This window comes from Petaurus breviceps, unplaced genomic scaffold (genome assembly GCF_028583685.1).
Source record: "Petaurus breviceps papuanus isolate PSGF00001 unplaced genomic scaffold, PetGlider_PUasm1.0 38, whole genome shotgun sequence".
Lineage (NCBI taxonomy): Eukaryota > Metazoa > Chordata > Mammalia > Diprotodontia > Petauridae > Petaurus > Petaurus breviceps.
Window position 1 is genome coordinate 79,868,999 of NW_027186304.1, and position 18,322 is coordinate 79,887,320.

An 18,322-nucleotide genomic window follows, 5' to 3' on the forward strand; every position below is an offset into this window, starting at 1 on the left:
TCTTCTCCTCCTCTTTCTTCTCTTCCTTCTTTTCTTCCTCCTTCTTTTTCCTTTTTTCCTCTCTTTCTCACCCTCCTCCTTTTCCTCATTCTTCTCCTCCTTAACAGATCATTTGAAATAATTTAGTCCAACCCCTTCTTTTAAAGGGGGGGGGGGGAAGACTGAGGCCAAGAGAGAAGAGGTTTAAGACTATTGAATATTTTCTCTGATTGGGGGTGGTGGTTTCCATAGTAGTAAAAATGCCTTTAAGGAATATATAGCCTAGTAAATTGATGAGGTAGCTGAAGTGCTTACAAAATTAGTCTTCCTAACTTTATGTGTTCAAAGCCCCTATTCCAGAAGGACACCAGGGTTTTTTGTTTGTTTGTTTTTTCTTGTTAGAGGGCAATTGGGGTTAAATGACTTGCCCAAGGTCACATGGCTAGTTTTTGTGTTAAGTGTCTGAGGACAAATTTGAACTCAGGTCCTCCTGACTCCAGGGCCAGTGCTCTATTCACTGCACCACCTAGGTGTCCCTACCCCAAGGTTTTAAAGCAGAAGGAGAGTGGATTTAAATTCAGTTGTTGTCTTGTAAAAAAAACAAAACAAAACAAAACATGGAGATCAGCCACATGAAGAGGCCACTGATTTCATTATTCACTAGATTTATTCAGAGACTAAGTAACCCTAGAGAATATGCCAGCCAGATCTGACTAAATAAGGATGTGTGAATATAAGCTGCTTATGCTCTATAAACTCATCTATTCTATAATCCATAGGCTTTAATTTTACCTTTTTGGGGGGCAGCTATATGCACAGTAGATAAAGTGCCAAGACTTGAAGTCAGGAAGACTTGAGTTCATACCTGGCCTCAGACACTTGCTAGCTATGTGACCCTGGGCACGTCACTTAGCCGTTCTTTGCCTCCATTTCCTCAGTTATAAGAGTGGGGATAATAATAGCACCTACTTTCCAAAGCTGTTGTGAGGATCAAATGAGATAATTGTAAAACACTTAGAATGGTGCCTAGAATATAATGAGCACTATAGAAATATTAGTTATTATTACCTTTCGCCCTTTATTGTTGGTAGTCATACTATTTTTTTTAAGCAAAGCATATTCTCTCATGAATCAACTAAAGGGAAAAAAAGAGACTTGTCTATGTCCTAGTCAAGAGATATGGGAGAATGAGAATACTGGAGATCTCATGAGTACTGATCAAAGCAATCAAAACAAAGGAGAGGGCCACTCCCAACAGATGGAATTGGTGTCAAGTTTTCATATGTTATGTTCCCTCTGAGCTTTGTACCCATTTCTTTCTGTTTTATGAAACATGTAGAGAGATTTCATTAATACCATCCACCTGGTTTGGCTTGCAGAAACCTTGAACTTAAGACCCTTTTATAAATGTTACTAGCTCTGTTGGTGGTAAGTCATATGGTAACTGTACTGTGGACACTATATGCCAATGCTTTTGCTACCACCTGAAAATCTGGGCTCAAATAAGGTGCTCAACAAATGCCCATTGAACAATTTGCTTTGAAATGCAGCCTCCTTATTTTTAAGTAATTTCAGAAATTAAGAGGGCAAAGTAGGATTGTTCAATTTGCCTAAGCCATAGGAACTGCTACAACAGATTCATGAATATTATTTTCTAAAGCTTTTTATATATGGCTTTTAATTATTTTTTTAATTAAGTAGGAAAAAATAAAAAATTTCCATTGAGCTTTTTTTACGAAAAAGGGTTTGTGCAGCTGTACTGGGAAGGAAGTGTGTGTATCAGTGAAATATCTTCCAGTTTCATTGTAGCATGATGCCAAGGCAGTTGTACTGCCAACAGCAACTATTGAGATTTAACACTGATTTCAGTTGCATGGAAGCTTTTTTTGAAGAACCCAAGTGAAAGAAAATCAAAATTAGATGAATTCACAGATGAATCTGAGACCAGTGAGACTATATTTTTGTTTCTAGATCTTATTGAAAGACAATCTGTGCTCACTGACAAATCATTAAATAATACAGTGTTGAGCACCAATATGCTGTCAGCTCATTTCATTGCCTTTTTTTTTTGAAATGTTTGCAGTTTCTGTCTCTCTGGAATATTGCTTTGTGAGCCTGGGTTTCATTTAAGATGATCTTTCGAAGATTGAGGCATCATGTCAGCTTAGCATTTCTTCTATTGAAATTGATTTGAAAGAATCACTCATGCAGGCTGTTATTTTAAGAAAGGAACCCTGTTAGGCAGATGGTCATAGGTAGTAAGGACTTTGGAATTGATTAGAGGAAAGAGAAACAAAGAACCAATCATGACTTAGCAGAGAGTATTGATTCATTTCTCTAGCAACTGCCTATTTCTAAGGTGCCTGAAGAAAGAGTGGCTGAAGGAGGGAAGCCTTAACTCTCTTGCTTTGCTAATTCCAAACAGATAGTGCCAGCAAGAAAGTAACACAGAGAAAGGGATGAAAAAGGCAGCATGAGGATTCTAAGAATAAAAACATGGGGAGAAGAGAAAATTTCATATTTGGAAACTTAATCTGTCTGGAACTAAATCTAAGCATTAGAGGTTTGGGGGCAGCAAAACTATGTTCCAACAGTTTTCATAGAGTTATTGCTGTGAAAAATCACAATCTAATGACTCCAAATCTTTTCAGCACTTTCAAATGGAAAAAAAGAGAGAGACAGTATGCGTGAGGGGTTGATTAAAAAAAATCATGAGCATTTGTGAAGGATTCTCCAATTCAAATCACGGACATAATTATAAGAATTGCAAATTGCTCAGATGGCTTTTGTCTTAAGCCAGCATGTCTAGTTAAGGAGGCCTGTGAGCTTGCATTAAATATGAGTGCTAGATGAAAAGGAGACACAAACATGACCACCAGTGCTCTGCTAACCTTTCAGGGCTATTTTGTGGTTCATAGAATGTTTTTAAAAGTGACTCTTTAAGAGGCAGATCTTCCATGAATGCTAAGTATGCTCCCTACTACCCAAAGGAGGTCGAGTATGCTTCTTTCTCTTGTTGACTGACCCTTTCATTCGTCCTTCTTTATTTCATTTGCTCCACTTCCCCTTTCTTCCACCATCTGGACAGAGTCCCAGGTGACCAATGGCATTTTGTTTACTTTCAAATGTACAATGAATTCATGAAAAAGCTGAATGGGGTGGTGCAATTTTGTAAGACGCAATATTTGTCACTGTTGGCCCCCTGTGACTCCTTCCTCCACTCCCACCCAACCCACCCCTTGAAAATAAATGCCAGTGCAAAAATGAAAACACTTTAAAATTATCCAAATGAAAATTCAAAAAAGAATGTCATATTTAGGAGATATGGGAAATTAGGTTGTAGAAGGATTTTCTTCATGTGAAGATTTTGGAATTTTAGGGAAGTAGGCTTTCTTTACTTTTACTTTCTTTATTCTTAGTAGCTGTGGGACCATTGGTAACTTACCCTATCTGACTTAGTTGCCTCAACTGTAAAAACGGAGATATTAACAGTACCCACCTCTTAGGATTCTTGTGAAGATCAAATGAGATAGTATTTGTAAGCACTTTTAGCACAGTGGCTGGCACAGGCTAAGTGATTAATAAATGTTTCTTCCTTCCCGCCCCAGCCTGCTTCTGAATTATGGAGTGTAAAACTGCTCTGAAACTGACATGCACAATTTAGAAACTTCTTCGGGTTAGACTAGAGTCAGACTGATGGTGGTTGGTTACCGCGGGTCACATGACAAGTGAGAATAGCTTCAGACTGGCGATGCCTCAGGTCACGTGACAACCAGGAGCCTGCGCAGTGGCAACTCCACATTTTTCTGCAGGTTGGCTACATCCCATGGGGGATTCACATTCAGAGGCAGCTTGAGGGTGGGGAAAAAAAGACGCTGATTCTGGAATCTGCAGACTTGAGGTTAATTACTTAACCTCTCTGTGTCTGTTTCATCATCTGTAAAGTGTTAGATTAGATGGCCCCCGAGGTCCCTTCCAATTCTAGATCTGTTATTCGGTGACATTTGCATGCTAGAATTATAGTATGAAGCCTCCTCTCTTCAAAGATACTAATTATCCTTGATTAGTTCTGGTGCCCCCTCCTCCTCTCTCTCACACCGCTTCCATGATTGTAAGGGTTTTAAAGTTATAGAAACGATTTCCTGGTTGATTATTTGTATAAACTGTATTTATATTTTGAGATATGAGGATTATTGAAGATCAGCATATTGTTTTGTTCTTAATTGTTTTTAGAAGGGGTTGTTATAGCATATTGTTACATTCAAAAGACTTAATATCTGGGTAATTAATAATTTTTATTAATTATGGCTAATGAATAATTAGTAAAAGAATGATCATTTGACTGTCTCCCATGAACCAAAGATGATACATAACAGGCCTCTGATGGGTATATATGCCCTTGGAAGAGTGAACATTCCCAACAGGTGGCACTTTCAGTTGGTTAATGATTAATGAGAGAATGAATATTATAATGAGAGGTGGGCTAATTCTAAGGAGGGTATAGGGCATGTGACTCTGATCACTCAGATTTGAACAAGGAAACTTATCTCTGGCCAGACCACACTCCTCTAGGACCTGTTTGACTAAACACAATGGGCCAGAATTCACTTGGACCAAAATTTCTTTACCTTTTGATCAGATCTAAACTTTACCAGTTGGGCAAGTTTCATTCAGAATTTCATCTCATTATCAGCCCTGCACTTCAAAGGCTGGCTGAATAACCTAGAGGTGGTTATTTATGAATGAAGAAATATAAAGGGGAAAAACCTTAGTCCTAATTCAATAACTGGTTATAAACATGAGAGAGTAATTTCTCTCAATACTTATCTTTAAAGCATTATCACAAAAGAATTTCCAAGCATTCCCTCATCCCCACCTGCATGTAACAAAGTAGTCAGTCACAAGCATTTATTATTATTATTTTGCTTTTTGGAAGGCAACTTGGGTTAAGTGACTTGCCCAAGGTCACACAGCCAGTTTTTGTGTAAATTGTCTGTGGCCAGATTTGAACTCAGGTCCTCCTGACTCCAGGACCAGTGCTCTATTCACTGCACCACCTAGCCGCCTCCATTTATTAAATTCTTACTTTATGCCAGGCAATATGCTTAGTTCTGTGGTACAAAAAAGGGCAAAAATTTACAGAAGTTGCTTTCAAGAATCACATTTGAATAGAAGTAACATGTAAATAACTAGATATTTACAAGTTATCTATTAAATAGATGGAAGAAAATCTGAGAGAATTAAGGTTAGCTATTTTTCATACTCACACATATATATACACACTGGCAAAAGTCAAAGAATCTCAGAATTTGAAGGGCCCTCAGTGGTCATTTATTCTAATTAGTGCTTGAATAAGAATTCTCTCTGCAATATTCCCAACAGGAGCAGTCTATTCTCCCCTTCAACAGCTCAGTTGCTAGGAAGTTACTCTTAAATCAAGATGAAATCTGACCCTCTAAAACTTCTTCTACCCACTGTTCCTAGTCATGACTTTTGGAGCCAGCAGAATAACTCTAATCAGAAAGCAATCCTAGTTACCCTCTTTAGATGTACATCAGTTTGGCAACATCCTCCCTAAAATGTGGCACCCAACACTGGCACAATAGTCCAGACATGGTCAGAGCAATGGCTAGATGAGTATTTATTGGAGGTTCAGTGGAGAGTAAGAAAGGGTGGGGTAGGATTCAAGTCCTACTCCCTTAAGAATATAAATTCTACATTTCTCTTGGCAGAAGTTTCTTCAATGGGAGTCCCTCTATAGTATACAAAATTTTAGTATGCTTTTTTTTTTTTTTTACAGAGGGACCACAAAAAATGAATTTTGGGACTAGACCTTTGATTTATAGGGAGTTCTTGCTGAGGAACTTCCTTTCCCAATGCAGATTGGTACCTTTTCTGCAATTTACAGTTTTAGAGATTTGCCTGAGGCATTAAGAGATTCTGTGAGTTGCCTAGGGTCACCCAGACAGTACACATATCAGCTGTAAGACTTGAGTTCTGGTCTTCTTGCCTTTGGCTAGCTCTCTATACACAGCTTCTCTAAGCAAGATATATATGTCGTTAATTAAAATTCCCTATAAATATTCAATTTATCTTTAGGCAGCTTCTTACAGGTTGGGATACTGTCTTCATTTTTTATTCCCAGAATTTAATAAAGTGGCCTACACAGCGTAGGAGCTTCATAAATATTAAAATGTTGCATTTCTTTAGATTTTTCTACAATAAAGCTCTTCTAGTAACAATATTTATTAAACCTATTTTTTTCTATCATAATATTGCAAGCTCAGTTGAAGTTCCTTTCCTTCCCCCCCCCCATTTTCATTTTCCTACATGCATAAGATAAGGCTACTTATTTGAGGAATAAGAACAAACTATGAAAGGAACATGTTTGCCCAGTAATACTGTATCTACAAACTGCTTGCTTAATTAATATGCTGGGAATTCAGTATTTCAATGATGTGCTGTAGAATTTCAATGCAATTTCAGTTAATTCCAATGAACTATTATAGTAATTAAACTCCCATTTGGACCCAGATCAACAAATGACATGCATACATCATTTATTAGTGAAAATTTAGAAACTGGAGGAAATTTATCTTATCCTTATGCATACATTACATTGCAATCTCAATCATTATAGTGTAATTCATTAGCTGTATCAACATGATGTATTTATTTTGAGGAAATACCATATTGGAAGTCATCTTTCTACAAAATGGTGCACAAACACAGTAATTCTTTTTGTCCCCTCCAAAATTACTCTCAGTTTAAGGATCACTCAACGATAAGGCAACTCTCAGTGGTCAAAGTTTTGGAGCAAATGTTCTTTACTTGTTTTGTGTTTTTGACCCCTTTGGCAGTCTGGTGATACCTGTGGACCATTTCTCAGAATAATGGTTTTAAATGTAGAAAATAAAATGGAAAGTTTTATAAAAGAAACCAATTATATCAAAATACAGTTATCAAAATGTAAAAAAAAAAAAAAGGTTGTAAGCCCAGGTAATGAACCTCTACATCCCTGTTTTGCTACACAATCGGCTTCAAAAATAAATGTTTGATATGGATATATGTTTGATATGGATACTGCCATGAACTCTTCCTTAAGTCTATTTTTTATATGGGAAAATCTTTTATCATTTTTAAAAGTTTGTAACTTTAGTTGGGAAAGAAAAAAGAAACCCACAGCCCCATCTCCTCCATGGGTAATCAATCCAAAACTCAAAATCTGCAACTAAAAAGAAATATTTTAAAATAATATTATATCCACGTAATAGAGTATGCAATAGGAGTCTATCATATGACTCCCCAAATGTCATAAACAAACACAAGTTAGATCAATTACACAGCCAAGACCTTCTTCAGGAGCTTGAGACTTAGGCTATCTCTAAATTCTTTGACATAACTCAAAGCTGGGCTTGTGAAAATGAAAAGTTCACCCAGGAAGAAGCAGCAAGAGCCTCTTCAGAGGTCATTAGACACAACATACACAAGAGGGGGTAAACAAAACTTAGTTAACATTTAGCAAAATGCTATTTATATTTCCCCCCAAACCATTTGAAATTCATTGCTCGTTTTAGACTTCTGTTTTATTTTCTAAAAGAATTATCCTAAAGGTTTCATGTCTAATTGATCTCACCAATGATGCTTCAACAAATCTGCATGCACACTTGTCATCCCTCATAATCTTTATAATTCATTCTGAAAAGAATGTACTGTCTCCTCTATCATAACCTTTCGGGGAACCTCATAGAGTTGACCTTTCTTAAACCAAGCTCATTTTCCAGGTCATCAGCATTCTTATCAGTGAATTTCAGTATACCTATTGAGAGCTAATGGGAGAACACTTTACATTTGGTTGCTCTTGCTATTATATATTAAGCATGTTGGTATTTCTTTTATCAGACTGTATTGGAGATTGTGTAAACTTAGATTAGACACGGCCCCTGTAGACTATTGCTAAAATCCTGAAGTCTCTATAGAACTGCAGTAAAGTTAGAATAAGACTGCTTCTCAGTGATGTATTTACTGAATGTATATTCACAGAGATATGCTATCTAGAATGAGATGAGAAGAAAGATTTTTTGTATGTTTACATCTTTTTATGTACAGTCTTTTTAATCATTGTAACCCGCATAAATGTCAGCTCTCATCATTTTCATTTATCATTCCTATTTTTACTCTCTTATGCAACTTAAAGACCACATTAAAATGAAAAGGAAAAAGAAGAAGAGATGATTGAGAGAAGAGAGGGTTAACCTTTACTGTAGGTAGATGATAAGTTTAGTTCTCCTGATAATATTGTTGTGAAAGGCCAAAATGACCATCTCTGTAAGTTTCATTATTTGAGAAAGTCAGCATGGGTAATTTAAAACACACTGTACTAGATGACTTAGGCTGACACGTGTTCTGACCCTTACTAGCAATGAGAAACTTAGAACAAGTCATTTAACTTCTTATTCTTAATTTCCAGCTCTGTGTAGTATAATAAACTCCAACTCTAGTTTCCACAGCATGGCATAGTGGAGATACTGATTAAGAGTCAGGAAATATTGGGGCGGCCAGGTAGCACAGTGAGTAAGATCACCAGCCCCAGAGTCGGGATGACCTGGGATCAAATCCGGGCTCAGACACTTAGTACCCACCCAGAAACATCTGGCTGTGTAACCTTGAACAAGTTACTTAACCCCAATTGCTTTAAAAAAAAAAAGAGTCAGGAAATACTGGTCAAATAGAGAAGAATGCAGAATCAGATGCAAAAGAAATCAACCTCACAAGTACAGGATGGAGAAGAAAGTGGTTAGATAGCAGTTTGTATGAAAAGAGATCTTGGAGTTTAATGGACTCAGACTCCTTACAAATCAGCATTGTAACGTGGCATCTAGAAAAATGAATATAAATTTCAGCTGCTTTAAGTGAATCATAGTTTTCAGCAATAAGGAGGTGATAGGCCTTTTACCCTGATGAGGTATAGACTACATTTGAAATGTTGTGTCTAGTACTGGGATCCACAGTTCAGAAGGCATATTGATAAGCTATAAGTAGTCCAAGGAAGGCAAGAAGAATGCCAAAGGCCCTCAAGGGACTTGTTGAAACAACTAGGGAGATTTATCACGGAAAAGGAGAAACTCAGAGAGTCCATGAGAGCCATGTTCAAGTATTTAGAGGCCTTGGTTAAACAGGTTCTGTTTTCTCCAGAAGGCCAAACTAGGAGCAATGGGCAAGAGCTGCAAAGACACACATTCAGGCTAAAAGTCAGAAAAAATAAACAGAAACAAACAAACTTCCTAACACCTAAAACTGTCCAAAATAGGCTGCCTTAGAAGTCATGGTATTCCTCTTATTGGAGGAAGATCTTCAAGCAAAGTCTGGATGACTTTTTGTAAGGATTTTTTTTTTTTTTACCATATGTATCCTCTGAGGTCCTTCCTACTATTGTGAATTTGATCCCACATCTTCTAACTTGTAGTCTGGTGCTCTTTCCATATCACCATCCTGCTTCTCAAACAGCATAGAACACTGCTCTCTTTGCTCCCTACTCATCTCTGTAATGTTATAGCTAAGGAAAGAAATAGAGTGAAGTTGAATAAATGGACAATGGTGACAGGCCTTTCAGCTAATGCGCCACATCTTTATAACACATGCCCTTTTTCATCCAGATGCTATTCTTTTTTTTTTTTTAATGCTAGAAACTGGCTCATAAAAGCCACTTGCATTCTCCCTCCCTCCTCTTCTCCCCCCCCCCCCCCCCCGACTTTTTTTTCCCTCTGCTATTTTTTTCCACTTCGGTAATTTGATGGCCACGCCTACAGGCATTTAAACCTTTTTTAGATGCAAAGCTAAAGGTACTGCTCTGAGACTACTAACTTCAGTCAGCTGGGGTCATATGTACCTAATTCAGAATTGTCATTGTTTTATTATCAAATAAAACACCACATTAAAGAAACAATCCTTCAGGACCCCCCAAGAGTCTTATATTTGTATTGGTACTTAAAGGACTCTTAATTAGTGCAATAAAAAATAGCAATGTTTAAAAGAAAACTTTGTCCGGGTAATAACACAGTTGTCTCATGGATCTGGTGTCAAATGACTCATTCTGACTAAAGCTCCAGTTAATTAGCAGGCTTCTGACTTTTGTCTACGTGGTATAGATTAGAGGCCTCCAGGCTCCAGACAAGAGTTCATAAAGATCATAGAAATTGAACTGGAAGTAGGCATGTGCAAGAGCTGAGTGAGCTCTTACACCTTTGAAAAAAATATCTAATTGCCAAATCTTATTCCTTCCTCCACAACATTTCTCTTACCTTTCCCCCTTTATCCAATCACATAATCATCATTTTTCAGGCTATGCCCATAATATGCCAAGATTAGTGCAAGTCTTATAGTTGGTCTTCCTGACTTGTGTCTTTCCTTTCCAATACATCTTCTAAAATGATTTTCATAAAAAAGCAGAAATGACCAGGTTATTCTCCTCCTCAGTAAACTTCATTGGCTACCTCATTTTGCAATGCTATTTTTTTTGCCATTGCTTTATAAGGTAACAATTCTTAGCATATAAGTCTATGCATATAACTTACAAATAAATATACATTGACATACATTTATATAAAAGTTATATAAGATTTATATGAGACAATTTATTATTCTGATTTCTAGATTTAAGAAAGTGATGGGAAAATGTTAATAATGAAGATTAAACTTAAAACTTTGGGATATTTGTACTTTTTTGTGGAGAGTCAATTGTTAAACATTTAACTGAATGCTAATGGCTGGGAGGGATCTGGAAGAATTTTGAGCCCAAGCTTATGCCCCCACTACCCTCCATTTTGCAGATGTATAAACTGAGCCAAAGAGAAGTTAAGACTTACTTCCTCAGGGTCACACAAGTGCTGTGTCTGAGTCACTGAATATATGTTCTCTTGACTTTGAGTCCAGTCCTTAATCCACTGCACCATAATAAGGGTTGGGTAAACCATAGCAATGGTGGCCCAATATGTGTATCCAGATGACATTGATTTAAAGTAAACATTCAGGCAAGCCTTGAAAGATGGAGTAAATAAGTTAGAAAGGAGAGCCTAAGAGCTTAGAATGGATGGTATAGAGAACTGAGACAACCCCACAGTTTTATTTTTTTTTTTTTTTTCCGTCTTGAGCCTAGGGGAGGAGTGGTTATGGGCCAGCAATAGAACTATGAACTATATGTCCTTTGAAGTACCACCCCCTCTGGACTTATTGTCTCTGCCCAGTTATAGGCTTTTCACTTAGGCATTTGTTCTCCTGAGGAATGACTGACAGACTTTTTCAGTTTGGCAGATTTCCCTCCATTTTTCTTAAGAGCCATAATATTCCGGCAGCTTGCATTTTCTCTTTTTCTCCAAGCTGCCATAGATTTCAGAGAGGTTGGACTATTCCCAGGGTGACTGTTTATTAACATCATAATCTACTCAAGCTGTTTAAATGAATGGCTATGTCTACCTGTACAGTTTGGATTAGAGACTTCAAAGTGTGGTAATGGTAATTCCCTATCGACAGCTAATGCCACCTCCTCTATCTTATTTTGTGGTGAAATTTTTATGTTATGATTGAGGGAAAACAGAAGAGACCTAAACAAAGCCAATAGGTTTTCCATATGTGTTTTCTTTAGATTACATTTGTGAAAAATTTCAAGCCCCTGCCAGAAAAGTAATTAACAGTTGATAAGAGGCCACCTACAAGCAGCTACATTTCTGCAATCATGTATACACAAGTCAGTTATAAATTTGATGTGTCTCAAATACTTTGGAAGACCATCTCTCTTTTTCAGGGGATAGGAAGTTAAGAGAAACTTTTAACAGGAAAGAACTTGTTTTTATCTCTTTTCTAGCATTAATCATTATATTTTGAAGTTCATGTAAAGAGAGATTTGGGGTGGGGAGTAAGACAGATTTCTAAGCTGAAGATAAGAATATTCCTCTGTATGAGGGAGGGTAACACTCCATTCATGCTACCTAAGTTTCAGGAAAAATAATGGTAGCTTTTAATGCGATGCTTTTTATTGTTGTTTGACACATAATTAGGCACCTAGTCCATAGATCAGTCTGCCAAAATGGACTTCAAATGACTATATTGAATTTAGGTACCAATTAAGTCAACTATATTTCAGAGTACATATTTGCAAAGCATTCTACTAGTCACAGAGATATATGAGAAAGTGAAAAGGAGTTTGGCCTAATAGAAAGACAACTAACTTTGGAGTCAAGAAACACTGACTTCAAATATAGGATGTGATGCATACTGGCTGGGTGACCTTCGGTAAGTCACTTAACTTATCAATGCTCCAGGCATATGTCAAAGACTGTAAGGGGTAGAGTCATTGCTGATTTACATTGTTAAATGGTATGACCACTGTTCAGAAATTAAAAAGTGAAGAGGCACAGTATAGATAGAGTGTTAGATTTAGAGTCAGGAGAACAGGTTTGAGTCAGGTCTCTCATATTTATTAGCCATCCGACCATTTGGAAGTCATTCAGCATCTTTAATAATCAATTATTTCTTTAAAAAAAATTTTTTTTTTGGTGAATAGAGCACCAACCCTGGAGTCAGGAGGACCTGAGTTCAAATTCGGGCCTCAGACACTACACACACACACACACACACACACACACACACACACACACACACACACACACACACACACACAAAACTAGCTGTGTGACCTTGGGCAAGTCACTTAACCCCAATTGCCCTCCAAAAGGCAAAAAAAAATGGGGGGGGCAAATTTTTAAAATTTATTTTAAACTTAAATACAAAATGAGAAAAAAAATCATTTCCATGTACACAGCAAAACATAGGAAAGGATTCAATATAAGCAATAAATTTCTGCTTCAAGAAAACCTATACAACAAATACTAAACATCATTTTCAAAATTGCCCAACTTTTCATTGCTTCCTTGTAAGTTTTCCCTTGTTCTCTATTGTGTACTTTTTATTTTATTTTTCCCAACCCCCAAAGAAGATTAAATGTGAAATATTTTCCTAGTTGGGAGCTCTGAGCTATGGCAGTTTTGCTACTCACTTTTCATCTGACCTAAATGCCACAGAGCATCCAAAGAGGAGACAACATAGACCTAAGGAACCATTAGTGTAGCTAGATGAAGCAGTAGAAAGAGTTGAAGGCCTCAGAGTCAGAAAGCCTCACCTTCCCAAGTTCAAATCTTGCCTCAGATACTTACAAGTGTAAAATGATCTGGAGAAGGAGACTGCAAACCACTCCAGTAAATTTGCCAAGAAAACCCCAAATAGGGTCATAAAGAGTCAGACACTACTGAAAATAACTGAATAACAACATGGTACCATTACATTGTCTAAAATAAAATTAATTATCATGACAAGAGGTAGCTAATTAAATAGAGACAGATAGAGAAAAGTAGAAGGGATGAAAGAGTAATACTGAATATGACTACTGGTGTTACATAGACAAAGAACTTTGCAATTTTAAATAATTTCAGCTAGTGTTATTATTTTTAGTATTATTATGAGTGGTCTCCATTTCAAGGAACTCAGATCATTGGTTGAGATCTCCAGTCTTACAATTCTAGACAGTAAAAGATTTTTTCTAGATAAGGAATTTGAACAAGAATGATAAGGAGGTCAGAGAAAGGGGAAATCATGATCAGAGAAAATTTAATGGAGAGAGGGGGATTTTATCAGGACTTTTAAAGATTTAAATAGGTTAAAAGAAGCAATGAGGGCATTTCAAGTAGGAGAAATTCTGTAGGCGTGCAGGAAAGCACAAAGCAGTGTTGAGGGATGCCAATGTGGTGCTATTAGAGGATTCATGTAGCAGAATAGCAGTAACTGATATTTTTATATAGAGTTTTATAGAGCCCAATTTTAAATTTCTTAATTGCGCTTCACATCAACCTTGAGACTTAAAGTAAATGGCATAAATGTTATTCCCATTTTAAATATGAAGGAAAATTAGTGAGGTTATGAAATTTACCTGAAGTCATACAGCTACTCATTATCAGAGTCAAGACTTGAAACAAAGCCTTCTGATTCCAAAGCCAGGGAATTTCCTCCCATATTGCAGTTGAAAGTGATTATATGAGAAGGTGTAGTAAAAGATAAGGCTGGAAAGGTAAACTATGTCCAGATTATGAAGCGCTTTGAATGTCAACAAAAAGCTTTAAATTTTAACTGGGAGAGAGTGGGAATCCATTGAAGATCATTAATAATTCTAAGAAGTTTTCAGTTAGGAAATAAAATACTTATAGTATGAAAAACATCATTCTAGAGTCTTTTACAAATGCGCACACACACACAACCTTTGATGACTCTCCATTATTTATAAAATAAAGTTCAAACTCACACTTTTGTGTGTGTGTGTGTGTATGTGTCTGTGGCAGTCTGATAAAGCCTATAGATCTCTTCTCAGAATGATGTTTTTAAATGTAGAGAAAGCATAAGATTAAAAAGGAAACCGTTTTTTTTAGTGAAATAGAAGAACAGTCAAGTAATTAATAACTTTTTCATGTTTCTCCATTTCTGATAATTTGATATTCATGTTTTATTCTAATGAAGAAAGGTGGATCAGGCTGTCAACAACTAGTGACAAGAATCTCTAATTCCATTTACTGTGAGTTTTTCTTTAGTCACCAAAAAAGTTTCTGATTTCGGCCGTTTCTCAAGTAAACTTTTTACTGGGAAGAGAATATACTGACTGGCTGACCAGATGCTTCCATTCTACACGGCAGTTATATTTCACATTCACATTCAGTGATATCAGCATATTATTGGCAGTTTGGTTCATTAACAGTCTCTTGGTTAGAAAATTGCTGAATGTGGAACAGTTTTCCAGAACCTGATCACATATACCCAGAGCTTAGGAGAGAGTTGGTAAAATCAAATTTTGTAAGTCCTTAAGGTTAGTGCTTAGGAGCAGGATCCATGATGATCCCCATTAAAGTAATATTCCATGAGACACAGCCAGGTGACCAGTCTCTTTATGATCATCATCTTTAGTAATTTAGACCTGTTGCTAATAGCCAACATTTATATATACCTCACTAGGTGCCCACACTGTACTAAGTACTTTTCAATTATTGTCTCATTTGATTCTTATAACATTTTACAGATAAGGAAACTGTGGCAAACAGAGGTGAAGTGCCTTGCCTAGGGTAAGACAGCTAGTGCGTGTCTAAGGTCAGATTTGGACTTAGTTCTTTCTGACTCCAGGCTCAGTGCTCTCTATCCACTGTACTGCCACCTCGCTGCCAATCTGTCTTAGAATTATCCTCAAAATTTTCATGCAAAATCTCTGTATCAACCAAATTATAGCTAATAAAGCTTGCAAATATTCCTGGAGAGTATTGTATTGAGGATACAGTTCTATGACATATATAAAAATACTATGTATCTAAAAAGTACCCTCTAAATGTCAAACCAAAAACTTGTTGCATCTGACAAGGCAGGATAGTACATTTGAGAAGAATCTCAAATAAAGATGAGATATTAGAAGAGATTTGGGAGGGAAAACTAAAAGAAAACAAATTGATGTTTGGATGTTGTCCAGCACTTGCAGTAAATTAAAATTCACATCTATTAAAAAAAACAGCACAAGTGTTCTGTGCAAATGAGTGTCTGATTTATAGGTCTTTACATGTCAGGTTTTTTTTTCATGATCTAATATTTAAGACTGTTATATTAGATCGACACGTCTCGTTTTAGGTAATATCTCCATTTTGTAACAAGTGGTAGCCCTGACAGGAATGTTTAAGAAATTTGATCCCCTGTGTCAAATTCCTCTCATCCCTCTGGCTAAAGACTCATGTGAGTGTATGTGACAAACATATGTGAGGAATCTCTGTTTTAGCAGGAAGGAGCAATGTTTATGACCTGAAAAACTGATGTGTAAAAAAAAAAAAACCAATGCATTTGGATGGTTACCATAATATGAAGTTAAAACATTTCTGAATTGCAATGCATATTTTCATGTATTTCTTGTTTGTTGCTGAAATATGATTCCTTATTCAGACTAAGAATTGCCAAGCTGAGGAATGCTTTTAATAGGTGCATGTTCATTTGAGGAATGTTTTAGGAAACAACTCATATTTGACTGGTTTTCAATGTTCAGCAAACCTGTTGCTCTCTTAAATGCAAGTCAGAGCAAAGGTCAAAAAGTGAATTGGAAATGGTCTTTGTTAAGCCTCAACTTATACTTTCCTTTTTTATCCTGGTGGCTAATTGGGGATTTTTTAAAACACCTTTTGGATATGTATAGAGCTGTCAGTGAAATAAGCAAACTCATAGCTTACAAAATGAGATCTCTGAAAAAATCCACTGACTTGTTTGCTCACTGTTGAGAGACATTGGCCCACCCATCTGTTGATAAACACTGCAATGCAAAAGTAGACATGATATCTTAAATTTCTTTTGCTGGAAGCATGCTCATTTTGTCCTTAAGACACACTAATCAACTCACATTGCTACTATCTAACATCTTTACAATCACTTTACCATCTATGAAAGCTTCCACTCTTATAAAGAGGTGTCTTAATGGCATAGCCCATGATGCAATGCTCTTTGAGCCTGGTTCTGTCCTTTTCTTATTGAGCCATCCTAGACTCTAACATTCTAAGTCCAGCTTAGCATCTGGAAGACCATCCTACAGGAGAAAGTAAAGTTTAGAATAAAAGGCGTATACAGACCTAGGTCTAATCTTAATGAATCCTACAAGAATGTTAGAAATGCATGGACAGAATTTATTTCCATAGAAAAGAGTACAGTTTAATATTTACACACATTTTAAGAGGTAGAGGATAGTTGAAAGTACAAAGGATTCAGAGTCAGAAGATCTGAGTTCCAGTTCTGGTTCCATGTGACATGGTCAGATCAATTGACATTTTGAAGCTTGGTTTTCTTACCTGTAAAATGGAAATGTTATTTGGATCACCTAAATCACATAATTGGTACAAAGACCTTTTGAAATGTAAGTAATGATGATGTGAAGATGACCATTTTGAAGCTCCTCATCTAAATGTTTAAAGTTATGCCTTTCTCGTTCTTATTTTTTGCAAAATTTCACATCTCAGCATTTGCTATGCTTTCATGACAGTTTTTCATTATTTAGGTTGCAAGGTGACAGTATGGCAGAAGGGACAGAAGAAGTTTCACAGTTACTTCATACACCTGAGGAAGGAGTCCCAGACTCTGTAGGTGAGTTTCAACATGAAAATACACATTACTTTTAAATTCTTAGATGTGTTTGAGATAAGGGAGGAAGTGTTCTCCCTTTAAATGTTCTCTCTCTACCTTTGCTCAGTCTATCAACTCTGATCACTAATCTCTTCTCCACGTTTGTCATGTCCACTGGTTTCGGCTTTGAGGAGTGATGGAGGAGAAGGACGAGGAGTGAGAAAAAATACCTTAAATTAGATTCTGGGAGAGCATTCTGGTGTGAATCAGACCTAATTAGAAGAATTGTAATATATCCAAAGTAACAAAGTATGACCTGGAGCACAGCCTACCCAACCGATGGAATGTCAGTCCTGGAGTCACAAAGACCAGGATTTAAATCTCATCTCTGACACTGTGGAGCTGTGGGGCCACAAGCAAGTTGTAACTTTTCTGAGCCTCAGTTTCTTCATCTCTAAAATGGGGCTGATAATGCTTGTAGCACCTACATTAAAGGGTTCCTATGATGCTTAAGTGAGAATGTGTACAGAAAGAGCTTTGAAAACCTTGCAGCACTATTGCTTCAGTGGAACCATTATTGTTTCTTGCTATTCATGTGCTTGGCATGAAGTAAATAGGAACATATCAGCTTCAAACGAGGTCCAGGTGACATGAGTGCAGCAGTGTGGACAATACACAAACTAATGCAATACTGAGCACGGTGTCTAAAAAGCTGTTGCCTGTTTTAGGGAACTGAGCGGGTTTTACTCTCCCTGACACCTTTCGCCTTGTCACTCACCTGCCTCTCATTTTTATACTTCTGTGAGATCTATCTAATACTGAAGAGTCATAATTAGTGTGGGGCAGTCATTGTTGTTATATTCATTCTGGGTGCTTTAATAGAGATGTAATGCAAATGTACTAAGTTTGTCAGCTATGTTTCTGTAGCCTAGTGCAAACTTCCTTCCTCTCAAGTCCTGTTTAGATGCTTTGTCAAATGTTAGAGGTGTTCTGCGTCCTCCAAGACTGGACCAAAAGGATGCAAGTTCTACCAAGGCCTATGCAGCTAGACAGGCCAGGACAGGCCTGATGATGGATTAAGTGTCTCATATGCAAGGGAGAGCCTAGTTAAATTTGGAGAATACCAGAAACTTGCCCCTCTGGGCATATATATATATATATATATATATAT

General features: G+C 36.9%; 1 protein-coding gene across 1 annotated transcript in view; it reads left to right on the forward strand.

Moving 5' to 3' along the window:
• The window catches only part of CUNH8orf34 (chromosome unknown C8orf34 homolog), a 375,736-nt gene that overhangs the window by 260,519 nt on the left and 96,895 nt on the right, over positions 1–18,322 (forward strand). The window contains exon 9 of the mRNA XM_069100085.1: positions 17,087–17,172. Coding sequence (XP_068956186.1) covers positions 17,087–17,172 — 86 coding nt within the window. The remainder of the gene's footprint in view (positions 1–17,086; positions 17,173–18,322) is intronic.